The 23,696-nt window shown below is 45.6% G+C and overlaps 2 protein-coding genes across 3 annotated transcripts in view; one reads left to right on the plus strand and one right to left on the minus strand.

The window, feature by feature from the left end:
• The window catches only part of ITIH5 (inter-alpha-trypsin inhibitor heavy chain 5), a 45,833-nt gene extending 27,816 nt beyond the window's left edge, over positions 1-18,017 (plus strand). For both annotated transcript variants that reach the window (XM_083860088.1, XM_083860087.1), the window contains 7 exons: positions 5,842-6,013; positions 8,543-8,852; positions 11,547-12,100; positions 12,448-12,498; positions 13,545-13,661; positions 15,004-15,381; positions 16,401-18,017. In XM_083860088.1, coding sequence (XP_083716214.1) covers positions 5,842-6,013; positions 8,543-8,852; positions 11,547-12,100; positions 12,448-12,498; positions 13,545-13,661; positions 15,004-15,381; positions 16,401-16,699 — 1,881 coding nt within the window. In that variant the 3' untranslated portion in view covers positions 16,700-18,017. The remainder of the gene's footprint in view (positions 1-5,841; positions 6,014-8,542; positions 8,853-11,546; positions 12,101-12,447; positions 12,499-13,544; positions 13,662-15,003; positions 15,382-16,400) is intronic.
• Positions 18,018-21,228: 3,211 nt separating this feature from the next.
• The window catches only part of LOC310908104 (store-operated calcium entry regulator STIMATE-like), a 29,825-nt gene continuing 27,357 nt past the window's right edge, over positions 21,229-23,696 (minus strand). Inside the window, exon 8 of the mRNA XM_083858781.1 lies at positions 21,229-21,882. Within this exon, the coding sequence (XP_083714907.1) occupies positions 21,769-21,882 (114 nt within the window). The 3' untranslated portion in view covers positions 21,229-21,768. The remainder of the gene's footprint in view (positions 21,883-23,696) is intronic.

The raw sequence follows: 23,696 nt of genomic DNA on the forward strand, positions 1-23,696 counted from the left end.
CTTTGACTGCTCCCTGTAATGTGGCAGTGTTGTCCCACTGTCCTCCCCTTGGCTCTGAACCCAAACCAAATCTATGGCAGCACCTTGTCTGACCATGTTAGCACCATTTCAGGTGTGACTTTGATGCCAGCCTTTCCTTAAGTCACTGTACTAATTAACCCTTCTGACAGACCATGGGGACTTGGATGAGTTTTGGCTATTGCTCTTTGAAAAACCCATCTCTGGACCTTTTTATCAGCTGCTTCTGCATGTTTGGAAAGGGAAGAACTGAAACACAGAGGATATTGAAGGGAAGAAAGGAGCTCCTTTGGTTTTTCTCCCTGTATTTCCTTGCAATCTTTTGCCAAACGATATGTTCACTTATATCTTTCTCTTTTTTGCTTTAGATCGCTTTTCTGAGCCCTTCCCTGCACTGTTGCACTCTCAGACACATCACTGGACAGAGCCATGGCTTCCTAATTCCCTCTGAGCTTACATCTTGTGCCTTAGCTCCTTTCTGGTCAAATTTAGTTTCTCACCAGGGATCTGGAAGGACAAAGGGTGCTGAAATTTTGTCTTCTAGCTGTGGGATCTTTTAGCACATGGATGCAGATGGCCCTGGGTCTGTTCTGTGCAGGCTGTTCTCGTACATCTCTTCCTGCCAGTGCGTGCTGTTATCCAAAGGCTGTGGTTGGGAATACTTTCCTCTCTGCTAGCAGTGCTCTCCTGAGCCCAAGCAGTTCCCTGGTGCTGGCTGAGCTGGAAAAGGCTGTGCCATAGCTGATGAAGTCCTGCTGCCCAGCTGTTGCGAGGGTGGCTGGATGAAACACTTAGAAGTTCTCCTAAGGCCATGGAAAGTGTGAATACGTGGGCTTGGGATATGCATTTTAATGAGGTGTTTGAATTCTCCCCTTGCTGCCCAGCAGGGCCAATGTCTGGCAGTGCCACAGCTCCTAACAACCACACATTGTGTCCCTGTGAGCTGCACAGCTCTCAGGGTAGCCAGGCCTCACTCTCTCCCTGCTCCCCAAACAAGCAAGGGACTGTGAAAGAAATGTCACCAGGACTCAGATTCCTCCTAAAAGGTGCCCAGATGGTCTGACATCATCCCAGATGTCTCTGAGGCAGATCTTTGGCCCCCAAAAAAGGCTGAAGGCTCTCAGCTTTCCCATAAGAGTGTGTGTCTTCCCATGCTTTGCTCCACCAGTGTTAAAGCAAGATGAGATCTGTCATAGCTCTAACTCCATGGGCTGGGTGCAAGGGTGACAAATGACAGCCAAACTTGAGTGTAGCTGAGGGAGTTCTGCTACTCCTGCTGTTGCTGGGCTGATAAAGCTCTGAGTCACCCTGGCTGTGATGTAGCAAGCAAGAACCAGACAGGCAGCAGCTGTGCCACATGTCCAGGTGTCAGTGTGGAGGTGACAAGGAAGGTCAGAGTGGTGGCTGGGAGCTGGCTTGTCCCCAGCCTTGCAGGTTTGAGCAGGCTGGTAGGCTTAAATGCACATCAATCTTTGAGATAGTGTGAGTTTCCTCTCCTCTCCTCTCCTCTCCTCTCCTCTCCTCTCCTCTCCTCTCCTCTCCTCTCCTCTCCTCTCCTCTCCTCTCCTCTCCTCTCCTCTCCTCTCCTCTCCTCTCCTCTCCTCTCCTCTCCTCTCCTCTCCTCTCCTCTCCTCTCCTCTCCTCTCCTCTCCTCTCCTCTCCTCTCCTCTCCTCTCCTCTCCTCTCCTCTCCTCTCCTCTCCTCTCCTCTCCTCTCCTCTCCTCTCCCTCTCATTATCCTCTTTTAAATCCTCATTTAAAACTTGACTCTGGCATGTACAAACCATTCCAAAATGATAAAACCAGATTTTTATTCAGCTTTTTTTATTGTTGCTTTCTGCCACCCTCTTCTTTAATCTTTGCTCCAAATGCATCTACCCAGGCAAACATGTTGGGAAAAGTATTTTGTGAGTGGGTCCAGCTTATCTCCAAAATGAACCAGTGCCATGTGTGCAGCCATGGAGGAACGACCTGGCCTTCAGCAGGGCAGAAATGGTTAATTTTCTGCCTCTTTGGCAGGAGTTTCAGTGGAATGACTCACTGGGTCCAGGTGGGAGTGGAACTGCAAGAACCCCACTGGCAGCAGAAAAGTTAGGGAATCCCATGGCAGCCACAGCCCTTGGCTCCTTGGAGCCAGGAGAAGATCCAGCTGTGGCTTTACAAGGAAGAAGCAGAAACCTGCTGCTGTGTCCCAGCTGAAGCTGCAGTCAGAAGAGCTTTGCAAAGCCTTGCCTGCAGGGGTCTGGTGGAGATGGGAGGAGAGGGCTGGGCACCAACTGCACTTGGTCATAGCTGAGTCCTTCAGGATTTCAAGCAGTGCACTTTTACCAAGATACTCTCCTTATTAAAAGCTGGTTTTGCCTGCCAGCCCCTGAATCACATCCAGGACTCTGAGGGAAGTCACATCTCTCTCATAATCCATTAGTGGGGGAGGAATGCTGGTAGGTAGCAAAGCGTATTGTTGCCACCCCATAAAGACTGCGGGCTTTAGGACATACCTGGGAGTCCTTATGAGCTGGGAGGAGAGATGGAAATGGGAAGAGACAGGGGATTCAGACCACTCTGGGAGAGGTGGAGAGACAGTTCAGCTCCTTTTGGCTCCAGCAAGAATCAGAATGCTCAGAACAGGGCAGGATTAGTTCTTGAGGTGAGTCCCACCTTCTCTGCTTGAAGGCAATGCCTGGACACAGACACTTCCTGACAGTGACTCAGCCCATCCTAAAACCTGTCCAAAACAGATGGGATGGATTATTCCCTGGAGGTGCCTTCCCCTGCCTCGAGCAGGATTAGCTGTGATGCCCAGCTTTCTGATGACTGAGTGGGGAAAGCTGAATCCCACCCTTTATTTTTACTGTGGATGGAGTTTAAAAGCTGCAGGAGAATGAACCATTTGGCCTCCCTCACTGTGTTTGCTTTGGAGCAAAACCATGTGCACACACGCACTCTTGTACATATGTTTGTCTGCATGTTACATGAATGCAAAGGGTTTTAATTTAAGTTGCAGAGGCAAGCACAGGATACAGATGCCAGAATCCAGCCTGTCAGTGCATATCCATTAAAATATGGCAGAAGTTTTTCCTGGGAAAAATTGACTCAAACTTCGTGGTGGGACAGAAATGAGACAAAAAGCAAAGAGGAAAGCAAGGAAGGGGGGAGAGAGATGGTCCCAGCCCCACATTTGGCCCCCGTATGAGGGTGTGGAGAAGTGCTGGGTTTCCTGGAAATGTCTGTTTCTTTTCCCTCCTGATCCCTTCTGCAATTCTAGCTTGGATGTTGTGTACACCAAGCTATTTCTGCTTTCTGTTGTTTTACCTTTTCCTTTCCTTTTCTTTTGGCTGAACACAGGCAAGAATGTCAAAAGGAATTTGTGAGCACAAGGAAAGTGAGATGCAGCCTCTCTGCAAGTAGGCCAAAGCAAGATTATTTCTCCTCTTGCCTTGTTCTCAGAAAACAGCAGAGCTTATTTGGGCCCAATAAATCCCTCTGAGAAAAGTGCAGTTTCACAGAGTTGGGAAAAAAAAACTGAAAAGAGGGGTTTTGTAATGGGAGAGGACAAGCAATGTTAATTATAATCAGAGCTGTAATATAGATAATGAGATTTGGGGAGGTTTCCTTCCAATCATTGCCTCTAGGAACCTCTGTTTCTCTCCTTTGTGGGAGTAGAGGGGGGATGTGCATGTAGGGAGCTGTTGTGGTCTCATTGCTCATTGCTTTAACACCCTGCCCAAATTCCCTTCAGCAGAGCTTGGCATGGAGGCCTGCTCACACAAAGGATAGAAGGTTCTCCATTTTCACTTTCTGTCACTTTGATCCGTTTTTTGAGGGATAAATACTCAGGCCAACCTTGTTACCATGGAATAAATCTGAGAGTCCTTTTCTCCACTGTGTGGTTGCTGCCTGTGCACGTGTGGGATGGTTTGGCTACTGAACTGTGGGCTGGGAACCCCAGATTTTGGGAACCTCTCACTTTCTGACCTTGACATAATTACAAAAATAGCCTGGCTTTCCTCTCTGTAAAATGGGATGCTGACAGAGAGTGTCTCTGAAGGGTGAGGTCATGGAATATCTGAAGCATTTTTGCAATACAAAGGGTATTGTAAAAGGGGAGATGAGAGAGAATAAAACCTTCTTTTTCAAACAGCTGATTATTTAGCCCAATTTTGCCAGTTTCTGTTAGACAGGAGACAGCCTCTTGTTTGGGGCAAGAATTCACCTTTGTGAAGGTTGGTTTGGTGCACATCATGATGTGAACTTAGTGGAGCTCTCCCCTTCTCTTTGAAAGAATCTCTTCCACCAGCATTTGCTTTAATATTCTTGTCTGTGAAACGGTGCTGGGACGTGGAGAAATGTTCCAGCTAAGCAAATGGAGGGATTAATCCTGAGATCCCTGCAGAGGGAAATGATTTGTACAGAGGACAGAAACAGGCAGGGAGAGTTTCCAGACCTGGCTCCAGAATGTTTGAAGCTATGGGAAATATTCCCCTTAATTTCAGGTGACTGGGAGCCAAGGCACCAGCTGTGAGGATTAGATTTGTTTGCAGTTGCATCATTGCATCATCATCTGCCATGCAGAATCCAGAGGGATATTGATGACACAGCTTGATCAGTCCTTGGAGCCCTTTCCCAAACTGTCTTTACATAGCAACATCAGGCCAAGGCTTATGTGGTTTCCAGAACTGCTGATTACTTCTACATTATTTTCTGGACAAGCCCTTCACATATTTTCCTGACAGGCATGAGAAGAACCTCCAAATGCTGGTAGGCCCACTGTATTATTTCCTGCATAGCTTTCCTTGGAATTTAGGAGGGTTAATGGTGGCCAAGAAGGGGCTGAGCTGAGAATCTGCTGATTCCTCTGCTTAGATATTGCCTCATATTCCTCCCATGTGTTTTGCATCCAAATATAGGGTATGTTTGCATGGACAGAGGCTGCTTTTGGGTAACTTCTCAGAGTCTTACTCAGCTGAAGTCTGTCTCCATGTGAATGCAGCTGCATGGCTGCTAAATCCAAGCTGGTCTCACTGAGAGGAGCTGGACACCTCTGCTGTCTTCCTCTTGCCTTTTCCTCAGTGGTCTGGCTTTCCCAGAACCCAGGATCCTGAACCTCCATTGTTAAGAGCTCATCTTGTGACCAGCTTTTCTCACTCTGTTCCCTGTGTTTAAATAGGATGATGAACAGTTGGCGTATTGATGAAAAATAATATGCCTGGGACGAAACTGACTGGCAGGTAGAATCTGCAATGACTAGTCAGGACTTCTTTTTATACCTGGTTAATGGAATATATTAACCTAAACATTTATTAATTGCTGAAACTATTCATTAGAGTGTATATATAGCAAATAGTATCCTAATTATGAACAGAGAATCTGGATATTTTGACATGTTTAGAGGGGGTTTTTTTAACTTATAAGTAATCTATTTTAAATACATGCCACTTGCAGCTTACTGCTAGTCAAGAGGGCATTAGACAAACTCTAAGAGTTTGGTATTAGTCATTAATATTCATGGTCCCTTAATTCAGAACATGGTTCTCCCAGTCACTGAGAGCTTTTATCCTAATTGTGGTGCCCAATTTTTAAGCTTAGATAGGTCTAGATGTGCCTCACAAGACTTTTTGAGCAAGAGTTGGTTTTCATCTCATATTTGCCAAGCCCCTGGCACCACAGAGATCAGGCCTAGAGATAGAGAAGGACATCCCAATTTTCTTCATCAGCCAAACTGGCAGTGTAGAAATATCTAGAAGACCAGTAAACATCTTAAAACTAAATTCTTACCCACTAAAACATTGACAGCTGTGTCTGCTGCTCTCTTTTCTCTTTCTAGACCAAAGAAGCTCTCTTCACAATTCTCCAGGACCTAAGGCCTGAGGACCACTTCAATATCATTGGCTTTTCCAACAGAATCAAGGTCTGGCAGCAGGACAGGCTGGTGCCAGTTACCCCAAATAACATCAGGGATGCCAAAAAGTACATCCATAACATGTCACCTACTGGAGGTATGATCAGGGATACAGATGGGATTAATTGTGTTTCCCAACTAACTACAACAGAACAGAGGGTGGTGAAAGTGGTCTTGGAGCATATGGAGCATATGGAATAAAAATACATTGGGGTTTAGGTCATGGGACAAGAGGGTCCCTTCTCCTCCACTCAGGGTGATGTGTTCTTCATTAACATACATGATGGGAAGGTTTCCTCAGACCCTGCCCATTGCAGGGGGTTTGGACAAGATGGCCTTTAAATTTTCCTTCCAACCAGAATTAGTCTGTGATTCTGTATTCTTATTAAACCCAATCTGGTTCCATTCTCTTGTTTATCTGGTGACACCCTCAGAATGGGAAAGCTTCCAAGGTTGTTTCTAGAGGACACAGAAGAAAACATGCCCTGGCAAAGGACACACAGTGCCAGTGTTGTGTAGTTTCTGAGAGGCTCTGTGAAAGCAGGATCATGATTTTGTCTGGGCTGCAAACCCCAGGGATGGAGCACACACTGTGGGATGTGGGACTGTCTTCTGCAGGAGTTAGTTTCTCCCCTAACACTGTCTTGTCTCTGCTAAGGAGCAGCAAAAATATTTAAGAATTTCATGGCCCTTTTTGCTTGTGCCTTGTTGCCTGGAGGGAAGTGGGCAGAGAAAACCCCAGAACAGTGGCAGAGTGCAGGCATGAATTTTAATTTGATTCATAGGCCTCCTGTGAGGCTATGGACAGCAGTATGAAAAAATCTCCAACAGTGAGGTTTGTAGTCAAACATATTCCAGCAGCTGTGCCCAGAGAGCTGCAAAATGACCTATTCAAATCCTTCCCCATGGAGGTGGTCACAGCTGATTGAAGGTCAGGGAGGGCCTTCCCATGGCTGCCCCTGAGCAGTGACCACTCCTAGCAGAGGAAACCCTCAGATGGAAAAACACAGCAAACAGGATGGTTGGCTGAGCTCTTTGTGTTGTGAGAGGAATTGCTTAGGAAGTGGTTAAGGGACCTGCCCAGTTAAACAATTACCAATAGTGGGACTAAACTCAGAGAACAAAGCCTTTTACTCCTGAAGTGCCAGGAGAGCTGTGCCGGAACCAGCTGGGTTTGCCCATGAACCTGCCAGAGGACAGAAGTAAAAGGAAATTATTGACTGTGGTTCAACAGGAAGGTGCAGAGATTCACCACCATAGGCACTTCAGTTTTGGCTAACTCTGTGTTTTCCCTATAAAGGTGCTATTCCTTGAGTACCTTCCATTGAACATGAACACACAGAAAGAACATGAACACAGGTTACACCATTGTGTTGTACTTACACACCAAAGAAACAGGAGAAAAATCCTGCTGCTAAATGCCTGAGCATGTGGCAAAAGGCAGTTTTCAGGGCTTGGTAGTTCTATGATACAACTGAGTATAAAATTACACATTGCTACATGACATGGTTTTCTTCTGGTTTTGGGGAAAAAGTTCTTTCTGAAATTCTGGATCTGCCTGGAGATTGAGCGAGTTAGGACATTTGGGTGCAGGTTTTCTTGGTTGAGAAGCATTTTGCAGAAGACAGAGTCAGGATTTTGAAGACTTCCAGAAGTCTTTGCTGCTTTCCTGTTCCTTGCCTTGCTGCAGTCACTGGAGCTCTGCACACTGAGTTTCTAGATTTGTGCTGTATGGGCTGACTTGCTATCACATCCTGTTGATAACCTTCCTAGATGTCCCTTTCCAGACCCTCAGGAGTCAGCTGTGTATGGCTCTTAACCCAGTTCACCTGCTTTGTTTTCTAAGAGCTATTTTTAACCCCAATGTGCTGATTTTGCAAAGGTCCCACAGCTAATCCCTCTGTGCTTTGACTAGAGATACGTGGAGAAAGGGAATACTTGTACTCATTTTCCTGTTTTCCCTTTTTTTTTTTTTTTTTTTTTTTTTTTTTAAACACACAGTAGGCTTGGATCCTTTCCATGCCTATTCTAATGTACATCTGTTCCCTCATTTACTTTATTTTCTCCCTCCCACCCCACTTCAGGCAGTTCTGTTCTTCACTAGCCAGTTGTTTTGTGCAAACACACTCCCCAGCTAACCAAGTTCTTCCCTTTAAACTTTGTATCCCCTGGGGTGTGAAGAACAAACCCATCCACTTGTTTTCCCATTTGAAGGCTTTTTTCCTGATTCCAAGTGTTGTGCCCTTAAGAAGAAAAAACGAGCAGAACTTTTCCTAGTTCAGATGCCATCTGGGAGAGTCCCATAATTAAGTTTAACAATTTTTGCTTGTACCAGCCAGACATAGTATGAGTATTTACCAGGCTGACTGTTGTACATTGAGACATTCAGCACCCATTTCACGTGACTGAAATTCATAATTCAATTCATAAGATCATAAACAGCTGTGCCAAACTGATGCTGAGTAACAGAGCTGAGTGAATTAAAGGGCTAGAGCAACTTCACGTGGAGAAAAGGGACATCCTGATGTCCAGAGGAGCTGTCACCTCACTAAAGGGACCTCAGGGAAATTCTTCACACCACTCTTAGAAGGAGAAATGATCTCTAACCATTCTATTGCCTTCCCAGGGACTAATATTAACGAGGCTCTGCAGACTGGGGCAAAGCTGCTGAACGATTACATCGCTCAGAACGACATCGATGCCAGGAGCGTGTCCCTGATCATCTTCCTCACGGATGGGAGGCCCACTGTCGGGGAGACACAGTCCTCCAAAATCCTCAGCAACACCAAGGATGCCATCAGGGATAAATTCTGCCTCTTCACCATCGGCATTGGCAACGACGTGGACCACAAGCTGCTGGAGAGGATGGCGCTGGAGAACTGCGGCATGACCAGGCTTTTCCAGGAGGATGAGGATGCAGCCAGCCACCTCAAGGGGTTTGTTCTGCTTTTTTCCCTGTTCTTTGGGTTCCCTGGGAAAGCATTTTGGGATGGAAAATCCTTCGGTGAGGCATGGCAAGAAATTGGAGTTTCCCTGAGGCTCAGCTCTGCTTGGGAGAGGCAGAGTATGATCAGATACTCTGAATGGGTACCCAGAAATTTGCTTTATCTTAGCAGACCCCCTGAGATGTGCTGGAGCTTCCCAGCCCCTCAGAACAAGACATTTGTTTCCCTAAGTCAGATCATTATTTTGGATCTGTAAACCCATAGAGCTGGGGGGCACAGGTCCCAACTCATCACAGGTAGGTGGTGGGAGGAGAGGATGCATTTCAGACATCAAATCAACAACATAAACAGCATGGAGGGGATCAGGACTGAAGATTCCAATTTGGATCAAAAAACCCACTTCTTTGTTTTTTGGAAATGATAACCTTTTGCCCAAGATTCCAAATATTTGACTTTGAACAACACACTAAGATCATTCCTGGGATAACCATATAGCCATTTAATTTCCTCATTCTTTGTGACCCAAACTCCTCATAAATTTCCTGAAATCCTCATCCTTCAGTAGTGCCAGAGATTATGTTCCTCTTATGTGATATGGGAGCTGTAGTCCAAGGGGAGACTCTGGTGAGGAACAGCAGAAAATTATGTGACCACAGCTCTGACCAAAATGTTTGGCAATGTGTCAGTGCTTCCAAATAAAAATGTTTGGCTTTCACTCCCAAAATGTTGGTGTTTTAACCACAGAAACCAAAAAGAGACAGTTTTGAGTACTGACCTCTCCTGGCTCATGCCTAAACTCCTCTGGAGCAATAAATCCAAGCACTTTCCACCAGGGCTTTGCCTTCTGTGGCAGTTATGCTTGGACAAGAATTCCTTCTCAACTAAATTCTGTAGATCCATCTGTCACTCCACCCACATCATTTCCTCCTCAGGACACATATTTTGGATAGCAAGTGGCATTCCCTGGCAAATGGAGGATGTTCTGATTGATTGGGCTGTGGGAGCCCAGTGCTGCAAATACTTGTTCAAACTCCTCTCTCTGATGAGCAGCTCACTGTTTATCAAGCTCAGTCATGGCAAACCCATCTGGCATCTGGTGCCAAATTTGCACAGAAAAGCACAATCTCTGCTGGAGGCCAATTCAAACCTCAGTTAGAGGGAAAATCTAATGGTGCCAGTATAATTTTTTTTTTTTTTTTTTGCTCAGTGGGTTGTATTTTTATACAGATACTTCCTTGACTTGTACTTTAAGACAGGTTGTGTATCTCCACCATTTGTTACAACTCATAAGTTAATTTACAGAGAGTTCTCAAGTTTAATTCAGTCATGTTTTTAAAGCTGGTGAGGTCTCTGCATGAAAGAAAGACAATGAGTGCTTAGACAGACTTTAAAAGAAAGTCAACCAATTCAGGCTTTGAGTTCCCTTGGAGAGAGAATAAAGCAGAAAGTGTGACTTTAGCTTCCAGACAGTCTGTTTAACCAGATGTGTAAAATAAATGCAGCTTGAACTAAAAAAAATGGGCTGAGGCCAATTCTTTGTTTATTTACCAAATTAAACTCAAATGGCTTGCCAAGAGATGAGCAGTTTGGCATTTAAATGGGAAATATGGTATTCTTGGAGCAGCTTGGGAGGAACCTTCAAAAGCACATTGCTGTAGGGAAAACACAGCATTGTAAACTTGGGCTTTGAGCCTTGTGAAGGTTTTCTGGGCTGTCCAATGTGAGGTGTTCTCACAAGTGTGGTTGGTCACGTTAACAAGGCATTAAAGGGTTGACCTCCCTGGTTCCATGAAAGTCATGCCTTGCTCCAACAGAAAATCAGCCACAGGGAAGTGAGTTCTTTTGTGCCAGGGTGCCTGTATATAGCAGCTCCTATATACATAATTCTTTATAGAATTCCTCCATTCCTTGGAAATGCCCTCATTTATGGGGAGCGTGGTGAGATTCCTTCTTGATTTTCTTTCTCTGCTGGCCCTCAGGAAACTGTATTCCTCCCTGTCCTACACTGACCAACCTAATCTAGGGGTCTTTCAGAGATTCAGAAGCTTTGGTTTGGAATCTCCTCAGTTTTGGTGGACCTAACATTTTGGCCTTACAGTTTGTGGCTCTGGGATACCATGTGTAACACCACTAGAAACCTGAGGGCAGCAGCATCTCATCTCAGTACATTTTTTAATAACTAGGGTGCTCTCTGTGAATATTGAGAAACCAATAATTTACTTTTAAGTGGTCACAAATATCTCCTTGCAGACATCTAGAACCATAGTGGAAGGGAGGTGACTGTCAGGCCATGCTGAGATGGTTCTGAACATACTTAAGAGGCTCTGTTTAGATGCATAAGAAGCAGTGAAGACTAAAATGAGGCAGAGAATAATTCTGGTTGACAGGGACCTCTGGAGATCCTGTAATTCAACCTCCTGCTCTGAGAAGAGATAACTTCAAGTTTAGATGAGGTTTCTCAGGGCTTTTTCCACTCAGCTTTTGAAAAGGGCAGAGACCTCCCCACCCTGTTTTTCTGGGCCAAGTTAGAGTGGATGTGGTAGTTAAATTTGGTTCTTGATGGCTCAAACTGTCCCTGAATGACTTAGGAGCCATTTCAGATAACCTGACTGTGTCCTTGTTGGTGTCCAAGTGCAAGAGTGTGTTCACACAGTGCTAACAGTGGAAAATGTGTCTTGCTTTAAGGTTCTATGATGAAATAGGGACACCCCTTCTCTCTGACATCCGTGTTGATTACCCTGAAGATGATGTGGAGCAGGTCACCCAGAACTTCTTCCCCAACTACTTCAATGGCTCTGAAATTATCATCGCGGGCAAACTCATCAACCGCACCTCGGATAAACTCCATGTGGAGGTGACTGCCAGCAATTCCAAGAAGTACATCCTCCTCAAAACAGATGTGGCCATTGACCTGCCCAGCAGGAATGACATCAGGGGTGTCCCTGGCCTGGAGGATGGCAAAGGTGACAACAATTACATCGAGAGGGCGTGGAGTTATCTCACCATCAAGGAATTGCTCAACTCTCGGCTGAAGAGCGACGACAGTCAGGAAAAGGACAATTTGATGGAAAAAGCCAAGTCCATGGCCCTGGCTTACAATTTTGTTACCCCCTTCACTGTTCTGAAGATGAAAGAGGCTGGACTCCACTCAGAGCCACCTCAGGAGGAGTTTATCAGCCCTTCTACTGATGGCATTGGGGAGAAGGTGCAGAGCCTGCAGGGGCACAAGGCCCCATCAGGTATGAGAGAGGAATAATCTTGTTCTGGTAGAAAATCTTTTTGCATGGACAATGTCTCATGGCACAGGGGTGAACTGAGGGTTAAAGCTGAGATTTTCATACCACTTTTGCTAACTGTGGGCTGGGTAACCTTTAGTAAACCTTTTAGGCCCCTCATTCACCCTCTTGAAGCACTTCCTGCTCTGTAGAAACTATTGGAGAAAAATTGGTGTTCTACATGAAATCTAAAGTGGCTGCAGGAATATATCCCATAATCTCTCTGACTAATATCTGAGGAACATTATTATAATATTTCTCTTTCTGCTGCTCAGTAAGTAACTGTAACAGCCTTCCTTCCTCACTTCTAGGTATACGCAGAGGGCAAGATAAACAGAGAATTAAAATCTCCAAAACTTCAGGTCAGTGCCTGTTTTCATGCCTTTAATAATGCAGAATAATAGTGGCTGATTTATGGATGCATATCACTGTGGTATCACATCCAAGTGACCAGCCAAAATTTTGTTTGTCAGACATACAGAGTAGGGAGGGAAATGAAAACAAAACCAAAATACAGAGAGGATCAGTAATGAAAAGGACTGTGAGCAAGGCAGATGATCTATAACACTTGATCCTCATGTTTGATATTTCTGCAGGTTAGAGAAGAGAAACACATTCTCTCTGTACTAGAAATACTGAGAAAACCTTTTATAAATAATAATGCTGAAATATAAAAAAAAGTTGTTCAAGATTGAAAAAAGAGAAAAATCTATAGCATTTTACAATTTTCCTGTTGGTCTTGCACCTTTACTTAACTTTTCATACATTAAACACTGAAGAATAAGTCCAGATCAAGAATTCTGACTTGAATTTCTCTTGATAGGGTCCATTTTACCCTAGAAACTAGGATTTTTGGCTTGCCTTATTAATGGCAGCTGTCTGATAGTTGATGATCAAGGTCAAGGATTGTTAAAAAATTAAGACTGTGGGATCAACAGCTGCTGAAGACTGTTCCAATCTCATACTGAGGGCCAGGAGGGGTCAGTGTGAGGTGGACCCATGTGGCAGCCCTTGGTCAGAAAATACATTTCTGTGTGCTGTGGGGGATGTAGCTTGCCAAGAAAGAATGGAGGAGTTCAAAAACACCTACATGATAATTCCCATAAATCACTGAAATTATATTCCAGGAAGAAAATATCCTGATTTTCATCTGGACTGTTTTGGGTTTTGAGTTTTCATTGAAAACCCAACCTCTTCTGTGAGAAAAACAAAACAATCTTTGCGAAAAAACAAAGCAAAACTTGGCATTTCCTGGCAAACTCCATCTGACCCTCTAAAAACAACAAACCAGGAGGACTTAGAAAAAAACAGGGACAAACACACTTTAGACAGCAGCTTTGTTGCAATCTTGGACGCTGCAGTTTTGTGTCAGCCTCTCACATTTATCTCATTTTCTGTGTCTTCTCAGCGGATGGGGACCCTCACTTCGTCATTGATTTTCCCTCCAGCAAGTTCTCTGTCTGCTTCAATATTGATGGAGAACCAGGGGATATTCTCAGGCTGGTCTCTGATCACAGGGAATCTGGTGAGCATCCAAGTCAAGCAGTTTCTTGTGGAGGAAAATCAAAGTGTAAGGCCAGCCCCGCAGCAGACCAAGCACCAAGGTGACTCACAGGCAAGAAAGTGATAGGAAATTAGAAAAAAAGTTTCTTCTGTGATTCATCTTCACCCAGTTACAAAGTCACAACTTGCAAATTTTGGACTCACCAAAATTGTTCTGCTGTGGGAATTTCCCCCTTTACTTACAGTTCTGTTTGGTTTAGGACACAGCAAGGTACCCAAACAGGCTCACCAAGCACCACAGCTCTTTAGGTCAAGAAACCACCAAACTGTCTGGAGAGTCATGACAGTCTTGAGAAAACCCACATGATCCAGGATCTGCTATACCCAAGCCAATCTGAGCCTCAGGGGCACAAAGTGTGGTCTGATCCCATCTGGAATTCTAAGCAGTGCAGCTAATAAGCAGATTATGTCCTGCTCAGGGCTACAGTGGGAGAAAGGGGTGTCAAAACCAGAGACAATTCACAGGCTTGTTTTACAAAAGCCCCCAATAATGTTGTAAGGATTCTGTTCTGTGTGGCAGTGGTCTAGCCCCTATATTTCTGTGTTCACGTCTGCCTTAGTAAAATACAGCTCCAGGCAATGTTTCTCTTCCACTTCTTTCACAGACTGTTTTTCTTACTGCTTGAATGATTTTGTGGCTCAAATGAAGAATGAGCTTGAGGAAAACAGACTCTGTAGCACTAGAACCTTGAGTCTTTGAAGACAGAAATGAGAGATCCCATCTTATAAGAGGAATAATGGGATATGGAGACATTTCATCTCAGTGTTAATGGCCTGGGATTAGCTTGGGTTAGCAACAAGCCTTCTCCTTAATTGTCACTCTTCAGTGAGTGTTCAGAGGCTTGTGGGAAGTGAGTCACTGTCTTATGGACAATAGGTCACAAAAATTATTAAAATGACGGGGAATTTTACTGTGGACATTTAGGCTTTAATTAACTCAGTGGGATCTGCACCTTAGAACAGTCAAAAGTGGTTGTTTTTGTGGCACTGAATACATTGAGTTGGGATTAATGGGGCTGGGGACACCTGCCTGCAGAGAAGGCCAGTATTTCTGAGCTTGGGTAAATTTATGTGCTCTGTATGAGGTAATAATTTTATAACAGACTGATTATACTCATTTGAATACTGGTAAGTGAAATAATTGAGCATGAGGTGGCGAGCCTGCATGTCCTCAGTCACAGGGCTGGTGTCATTGAGACAATAGACTTATTCCTGCTGGGCCCCTTCCAGCCAGGCTGCTCTGTGATTCTGTGATCCTGTGATCCTGGGTTCCAGTTTTCATTTACTGACTGTTTCCCTGCAAGGTGTAACCGTGAATGGGCAATTAATTGGAGCTCCTGCACCACCCAACGGCCGCAAGAAGCATCGGACTTACTTCAGCACCATCACCATCCTCAGCAATAAGCCAGAGAGGTCTTACCTGGAGATCACACCCAAGAGGGTCATCCTGGATGATGGGGAAAGGCTTGTCCTGTCCTGTGGCAGGAGTGCTGTCGTGAGGAGCAGGAGCCTCGAGGTGTCCATCTCTGCCTATTCCAACATCACCGTGACCATCCGGGACTCCATCAGCTTTGTCATCCTCATCCACCACTACAAGAAGCCAGCCCCATACCAGAGGAATCACCTGGGGTTCTACATCTCTAACAGCAAAGGCCTCTCTTCTGACTCCCACGGGCTGCTAGGTAGGTGGCAGGTTCTCTGGTTCAGAGCTGTAAATCAGACAAAAATGATATTTCTGAGCAGAGACAGGAGGGAAGGAAAAAGGCAGGTGGGGATTAAGTTCCCAGGTGAGACTTTCACATCCTCTCTCAAACAACTTCTCTTTTTCTAGCATCTCCAACTCCTCTTCTGTCTTCTCCTGTAGGAGCTCTCTCTCCCTATCCCAGCTGTGCCTGGTTTTCACATTTCCACTCTTTTAATGATTGTTTAATACAGTCACTATTAGAATACACACACTTGATTCTCCCAATACAGAGACAGAAACCAAATCTTCCATGAGAATTTTTTTGTGGCCCCTTTCTTTCAAACGTAAAATGAAAGAAGAGCCACCCCTACCTTTTGAAGGAACGAGGCTTTAGGTAGGCTCAGCTAATGACCAGATGGTTGTGTTATTTCAGCCAACGAGAAATATTGATCATTTTGGTCATATACAGGTGCAGAACTCCAAAACTTCTGACATAGTTTCTGTGCCACTCAGACACCCCCAGGTGAAGCAGGAGATGATTCCTTAGGAGTGGGGTTTTGTACTCAGGCCACTCTCTTGGACAAACCTCTAAATTCACACTTAGGTTTAGACTAGAAGAACTTGCTCCCAAGAAGGCAAGGGAACAGAAATTGAATCTTCAAGCCTAGGACTTTTTGCTTGCTGATAGACATTGTGTGGGTTATTAACCTCTAGTAAACATGTCCTACAGAAGGGAACTCACTACTGGTGGCTAAAAAAATCTCTTTAGCTCTTTAGAGACCATGGAAAAAAAATGAGGTTTATTCTAACTTCTGTGTTTGTGGGATTTAGAAATGAATCACAGGAACAAGATTCATCCTGCTCTTGCAGAGAAGCCCTTTATAAATCCATAAGCTGAGAATCCTCAAATGCATCCTACCAAAAAACCCTCTAAACAACCAAACCACCAAACCACAAAAATGTATAAACAGGCACAAATCACCCAGTCACGTACTCATATTTTATCTTGCCTTGCAGGTCAGTTCCTGAGCCACGAAGTTAAGCTTCTTCAGGAATCCCTAAACACAAGTGGCCAGGAGGTCAGGCAGAACCAAACTGAGGCATTGAAGGCAAACCCTACAAACACCCTGCAGGTGAAGGGGAGGCTCATTCCTGTGGTGTGGAAGCAGAGGAGGATCTTCAATGGGCAGCAGGAGGTCGACTGCTGGTTTGCCAAAAACAACGCGGACAAACTGATCGATGGGAGCTACAGGGACTATTTGGCCTCTCATCCTTTCGACACAGGGAGCACCTTTGGGACAATTAACAGCCTTTAAGACCCACCACAGTGATGTGTTGTGGCAGCACGTGTGACAGCAGGTCCCCTCTGAAGCAACTTATGAATATTTTCTTAATTTTTGGTGCCAAAGAAACCAAGGATTTTGTCCTTGGAAATCAGCTGTCTCTCTTTCACGCTAAATGAATGTTCATCAAATTCCTGAAGAAAAAGAAGGCTGGGGGAAAGGACGTGGTTGAAGGCATGATTGATGCTCTCCCAGTGGGAAGGGAGGGAGAAATAAGCCAGCGAACAGTGCAGAGGCTGCTGGCCTTAAAATAAACCCATGCAGGGATCTGTGCAATACCCCCTGGGGCTGGTAAGTCACCCCAGGAAAGGCAGATCATACAGCACAGTGCCTCTTGAGGTGATAAGCTTTGCAAAGAAGTGACTTGGAGCTCCTGCTCAAACCTTGGTCCATGGGGAAAGGAAAGAAAGAGAGAGGAGGGGTGGGTGGATATTCATCTGCAGCAACCCATTAGCATCAAACAAAATCAAAACCTTGAATCAGCAGACCACAGGAGGGTGTTGCTTTCCTGGTTAGTGGGATGAGGTCTGGATTTGCCACTAGAAGATGTTCCCTGAATCACAACAAACCCTTTAAACAGTGGTGAAAACCTTGATGGGGTATATTGCTGTCTTGGTGCACAGGCTGTGTGCTTAAAAAGCACCTCTGATCCTCAGCAGCAGCAGGAGTGGTGCAGGCTCTCATTCCATGGAGCAGTTGATTCGACACAATTCAATTTAAATAACATTGCAGGGTTAGTGATTTCTTGATTCTCGACTCTCAGAAAGAAACAAAGTTCCACCATGAGCTTCTAACAGACCTGCCTTGATGTCCTTGAGCATCACACCTCTTCTGCTCAGCAAAGAATAAAATTTCCTTATTGGCAGAACCCACGACAGCTTGTGAGCCTACAAAGCAGCCTCTTGAATTTTGACTAGACGTTTCTAGCTGCTTTTGTAATCAGGGAGGAAGTCTTTATTTACTCCAAATTGTCAAAAAATTTTCATCCCTGGTTTCCCCTGGCTTCTTCTCCTTCCTTACGCTGCAGGAATTTGTGCACAGCAGGAATTTGGCAGCAGGAGGTTACAGAAGGGTCTGCCAGCCACCCCCACTGCAGGTGGTGCTCCAAACCCAAAACTGCAAGGCTGTGTGGTGTATTTTAAAGTGAGGCATCACTGAGCAATGCTATAGATCAGCCACAGGGGAGTTTTAGCAGACAACTTGTCCAAAGAGGACTTGACAACCACAAAGACATTTACATGGCAAGGCCAGACTGAGCTCATGAATACTCTGCCTTTCCAGAATTGAAAAGGAGGGAGGCTGGGTGTGGAAGCATCTCCAGGAATTAAATTATATCCATGTGTTAGGAGAAAACAGTTGCCAGAGACCTACAGAAATAGGTTCAATCTTGACTGATTTTTTTTTTTCCTGTTTAGCAATTAAATCATATTGTTGCTGTTGGAGCTTCAGCTGCTGGGGGTGGGGTGGTGATTTTCCAGTTGCTTGATCAGCTCATTAGTGCTGCAAGCACCATGGCAGCAGAGCAGGTGGCAAGGATGGTTTCTTCACTCACACCATGAGCTGCTGCCTGAAACAGCCAAAAGCAACCAGCAACATTTAACTGCACTCTGGAAGATCCTTCCAGAGAGCTCAGTTAGCACAAAACTCATGCCAAGGCTCGTACATTGGAACAGAACATCAAGAAGAAACTACTGCTTTGGGCCCTGCTATCTTGAGAAACAGCTCTCCTAAAGGCAAGACCTTCAGCACAGTCCTGAGTGTGGAATAACAACAGAGGTTTAATGCTCTGCAATTTGCTTGTGGGCCAGAAAGAGATGAGGAAGAACAGCTGTGAAGTTGACTTCTACCCAAGAAGATCACCCAGAGCCCACATTTTCCCTGGCACAGAGAGAACAGGGAAGTGGCAGTGAATTTCTAGACAGCCCAGGGTTTGACAGGTGTCTCCATACTCTCCTTCCTGAAACCTTCCCTCTCCTCCCACATTGTGCTGTCCACGTGTGTTGCTAAGGGGAGTGATTGGCTTAGCTCTCCCCTAATCTCCTCTGTATATAAATATGTATATAATATATATAGACACACATCTACTGCTAATAATTCAGGTGCATCATTGCTCCTATTTCTCCTCCTCCAGCCAAGGAAACACATTTCTTTCAGGGCCTGAAGACAACAGTGATCAAGTCCAACTTCTCAGCCATATGAAGCACCTGGAGCAATATACTCAAGGTCTCCTTAAGGCTCCAGTTATCCATTTCACAATAAATATTTTACAGTGAATGCTGCAGTGAAGCTTTCATTTGGCAAAGGTAAAACAAGCTTTGAAGCTGAGGTTGTGTGTGTTTTATGCTGCTAGACAGGCTCACCAGATGACTGAAAGAACCACTCACGAGTTAATAAGCTGGGAACCAAAGTAATTTCAGTGGAAAATTAAAGGTCACTGATGTTCTTTAGTCTCTATATACTTGGTAGGAGGCAAGAGCAGACCCTAGGGTTCTACTCCCACATTGAAATGAGAGTTTAACCACAGAATTTAAATACAGTAGAATAGGACATGGGAAAAGAGTTTGTGCTCCTGCTGTCCCAAGAGCAAAGGCAGGTCATGGACTGTAAATCTCAATTTCTTTCAGCTCTGAAGTGGGGATCACACTTCCTTCTCTCACGAGGGGAAACATGTTCTGGCCTGGTCCTCACAGCCCTTTGTGCTGTCCCAGAGAGCTCCCAGGCCTCTATGCAGTTATTGCAGTGAAAATACATTTGTTCTCATCTCCAAGAGTGCCACAGAGCACTTGGATTCACAGGGATGTGCCTGGTGATTGCACATTGCTCAGACAGCTCAGGAATGAGGCTGAGCAATCATTCCGGAGTGCAATGGAAACTATTGCACAGCACCATTTCAGAGTGCTGGAACAGCACTGGCTGCACAGGGATTGAGAGGGAGAACCTTCCCCCACATCTTACTTGTCCTGCTATTGCTGACTGTGAACCTCCTCAGACAGCCTCAACTAAGGGCTACAATGAAGGTCATGTCACTCACAGTCCAGCTCAGGACAGAGACATTGCTTTGGCCAAATTTGCACTCTTCACCCACTGCAGGATTGCATGGTGCAGCCCCTTAGCAAGAACAAAACTCCATAATGCCATTACTCCTCAAAACAGGGAGCAAGCTTCTAGTAAGGAAGCTGTTTTAATCTATTTCCAGTCAAAACCTTACACAGCAGAGGACTTACTCCAGCCCTGACCAGTGCAGAACTCCTCAACTCCTCATACAAGCAGAAGCTGTGTTGTGAAACCAACTGCACTGAGCAATATAAATAATCTATTCAGAGCACTGTGTGCCATGTGTTCCAAAAGCCTTTTGATGTGCCAGCAGAAGTAGGATTCTGACCCTTCATTAAGGAAGAAAAACAAAAAAGGACTTAATTTCCAGAAAAAGAGTTTAAAGCTGCACAGCTGCAAGTGTAGCCAAGCGTGTCTAGTTCACTGAGGGGCATCCGAGACTTTGATTTGCATCTAAGGCTTCAAACACTTTGAAGTCAGGAGAAAAACAACAAACCAAACCCCAAAGAAACTCCTACCAAATATCTTCACATGCTCCAAGCTCAGCCTTTATATCTAAATCCATCCAAGTTAGAAAATCCAAATCCTTTAATTTTTACTCCTTAATAAGGGCTGTTTTTTTGGGAAAAATACAAGGGAAAAAAAGAAAATAAAAGATCATTCCCATCCATCTTTTAAAGGGGAGTTGTCTTGCAAGAAGCAAAGCCTGGCTCCACTAGGGATACCAGCCCAGTGGATTCCAGATCTCTGCTCCAAGGACTATCCCCCCATGTGGACTCTGGATAGGTCTCTCCACAGCTGTGTCTCTGCATCCAGCCTGGGAGTGGGGTGGTGCAGCTGCTCTGTGCTCACCCTCTCCCCAGGACAGCTGCAAAGTGTTTTGCATTTTTGTGTTTAGAGACAAATACAGTTTGCTAAGAGGAGAGCAAACAGGGCAAAGCCCTGCATTTCACACTTGGAGCAGAAAAATGCCAGTCCTGAGCTGACCCAGGGTGTTTTCCAGCAGCAGCAGTGCCACCCCAGGTCCCTCCTTACCCCCAGTAGAGGGATAGCTAATGGAGCTTCCTGATTCAGTCTGGATCAGATCCTGCAGACATTCCAGTTGTTTATTTTAAACTAAGTAGAGGGCGAGTTGTCAGCTCCCAGTAAACACTCCCTTGTAAGGATCCAGCTCTGAGCCTGCTCTGGAGCCCAGCACAGGCTGATGCTGCAGCACCAGGGGCTTTGCACTGAGGCAGCTCCTACACCTCAACCACAGATACCAAAATGTGGCTCAAGCTCCTCATCTATGTGGCTCAAGCTCCTCATCTCTAGGTTTAACAGAACAGCCCTGCTGCAGAAACACAACCTTCCCCTGGTCAGGAAAGACTTCAACAGCTCCCCTTCCTCCCTTTCACTGCTTTAGAGTGCAGAACATTGAGCACATGAAGACATTTAATCTATGAAGCAATTTTAGGTCAAATATTTATTGGATTCCTTATAAAACAGTAAAAAGAATCAGATCCACTGGGACAATCTTCCCAATGCAAGACATTTAAATACATATTGCAAACCAATTCTTTTGAGCATTGTGCATATAAAAGTGTCACAGTTCAGGTAGTACAGAATACAGAATAGAGCCTTTTTTTTTTCCTTTTCTATTAAAAAATACAGACAATCTTTTAATTTCAGTTTCTAGCCCTGACAAAAAAAAGAAACCCCAAAAAACAGTCACAACCAGTTGTCCAGCCAGGGAAAATACATCCCTGTATCCCCAACCTCAATGTGCCTGTGTGTGGGGCAGACAGGCAAAGCAGATACTGCTCCAGCCTGTACAGGATGCACAGACACCACCCACAAGACAACTGCAGGATAGGTCTGAGATGAGGCAGGCAAAAGGATCTCTGTAGATCCACAAGGGTCACCCAGTATTCCCCACCCTTCCCTTCCTTGGCCAGCTCAAGGATCACAGTGCTGCTCCTTCCTCCGCCTCCCCTGCCCCACTGCTGTCAGATGACCACTTGATAGCTGGGCTGCTTCATCTTCTGGCTGGTTCCCCGGAGTCCTGAAATATCCTGGTCGCTTTCAGACTGATCAAAATCCATGTCTGGGGAGAGCAGTACCTAGAAAGGAGAACAGACAGATAATGATGGAGTCAAAGGTCTCAGATCCTAGTGCTGCTTGCTGGAGTTAAGCATTCCTAGAGGGGTCTGCTGCCAGATCCAATCCTCTCTGGCAGATGGGTAAAGCCTCGAGGTCATCTAGACCATCTCTCCAACAACAACAGCCAAATGGATCTGGGGACAGGCACCACGACCATCTGCTGTCCCAGCCTCCTTCCTGGGGAGCAGAATGGGCAGCTGAAGGCTCTACTCCTCATGGGACAGGATTCACACATGGATGTTCAGGCCTGGCTGAAGCCTCAGTGGAGATGTACAAAAACGAGGCCACATATTTTGTGAACAGCTGTACCACATGTAGACCTTTTCCCAGGCCCCCAGCTGCTTGTCACCTCCACAGCTCAGCCAGAAGGGTGAGCAGAGCTACAGGCTCAGCTTCAGCCACAGCCAGCCAGCTCAGGAGTGGTGTCCTAGCCTGGCACCACCTCATTTCTACCTGGCACAGCAGCTCTTGGCTCAGTCTGAATTGTGGGAGCCAAAGCAGAGCAGTGACCCTCTCACTGGTGTTTGAGGTAAAAAAAGCATTTTTTTATTTTTTTTTTTCCTGCAGGACCCAAAGGCTGCTCTTTGCCCCCAGGAACCCCTACACCCTCAATAGTTAACTCCACACCTGAAGCTACCACGGGCTGACCTAAACTGGCTGCCATCAGCCTGGAGCATTTCCAAGATGCAGACAGAGCCATGTGTGGGCATCATCCAGCCACATCCTCTGGAAGAGGAAAAAGGCTGGATTTTATCCAGGAGATGGCTGCACTCACTGCAGAAGAGCTGAAGCCCAGTGCCAGCCAGCAGCGTGCATGGGTAACATCCATGGCTGGACAGATTAGAATCATCGAATCCTGAAGGTTGGAAAAGATCTCCCAGGCTGAGTCCAACCATTAGCCCAGCACTGCCAAGTTCATCTCTAAACTTGAATTTCCCTGAGCACCACATCTACATGGTTTTTGAACACTTCTAGGGATGGTGATTCCACCATTTTTCTGGGCAGCCTGTGCCAATGCCTGACCACCCTTCCAGTAAAGAAATTCTTCCTAATATCCAATCTAAACCTCCTCTGGTGCAACTTGAGGCCATTCCATCTTGTCCTGTTGTTGTTACCTGGGGAAAGAGACTGATCCCCACCTGGCTACAATCTTCTTTCACGGAGTTGTACAGAGGAATAAGGTCATCCCTGAGCCTCCTTTTCTCCTGCATCCCCAGTTCCTCCTCATCAGAGCTGTGCTCCAGACCAGGCTCAACCCTGTCCTACCCCCATCTCCTCAAACACCCACATTTGGGCAAGAGAAGCTGCAGTGTCACTATGAAGTCTCCCTGTGTCTGACTCAGCAGCCTTCCAGCCCAAAGGCTTAAGTCAAGGGATGGTTCCTGGACTTTCATCCCAGTGCTCATACATGGAACATTCCCAACAGTCCCAGAGCCCAGTATCTCTTGGGCAAAACCAGGAGCAGAGGGCATCTCTCTTGTCTCTGTCTATCACCACACACAGTTGTGAATCCAGTGCCCTCCACTTGTCAGCACTCAGGCAGCACCACGGGGCCAGTCACCACAGCAACAAAACCACCAAACAGGAAAAACTGAACTCCAGTGAGTCAGAGACTTCAAAGGAGCAGAAGAGCCACAGGGGAAGATTTCCTGCTCCCCACCCTCACACACACACCCCAGCTCCTCCATCCAGTGGTGTTCTCTTCACAGTCAGACACATAAAGGACAGCAGCAGACTGGATTAAGCTCTCTTGTTGTCCCCTTCACTGGTCTCA

Source organism: Zosterops lateralis (genome assembly GCF_965231275.1).
Source record: "Zosterops lateralis genome assembly, chromosome: 4".
In the NCBI taxonomy this organism is placed as follows: Eukaryota; Metazoa; Chordata; class Aves; order Passeriformes; family Zosteropidae; genus Zosterops; species Zosterops lateralis.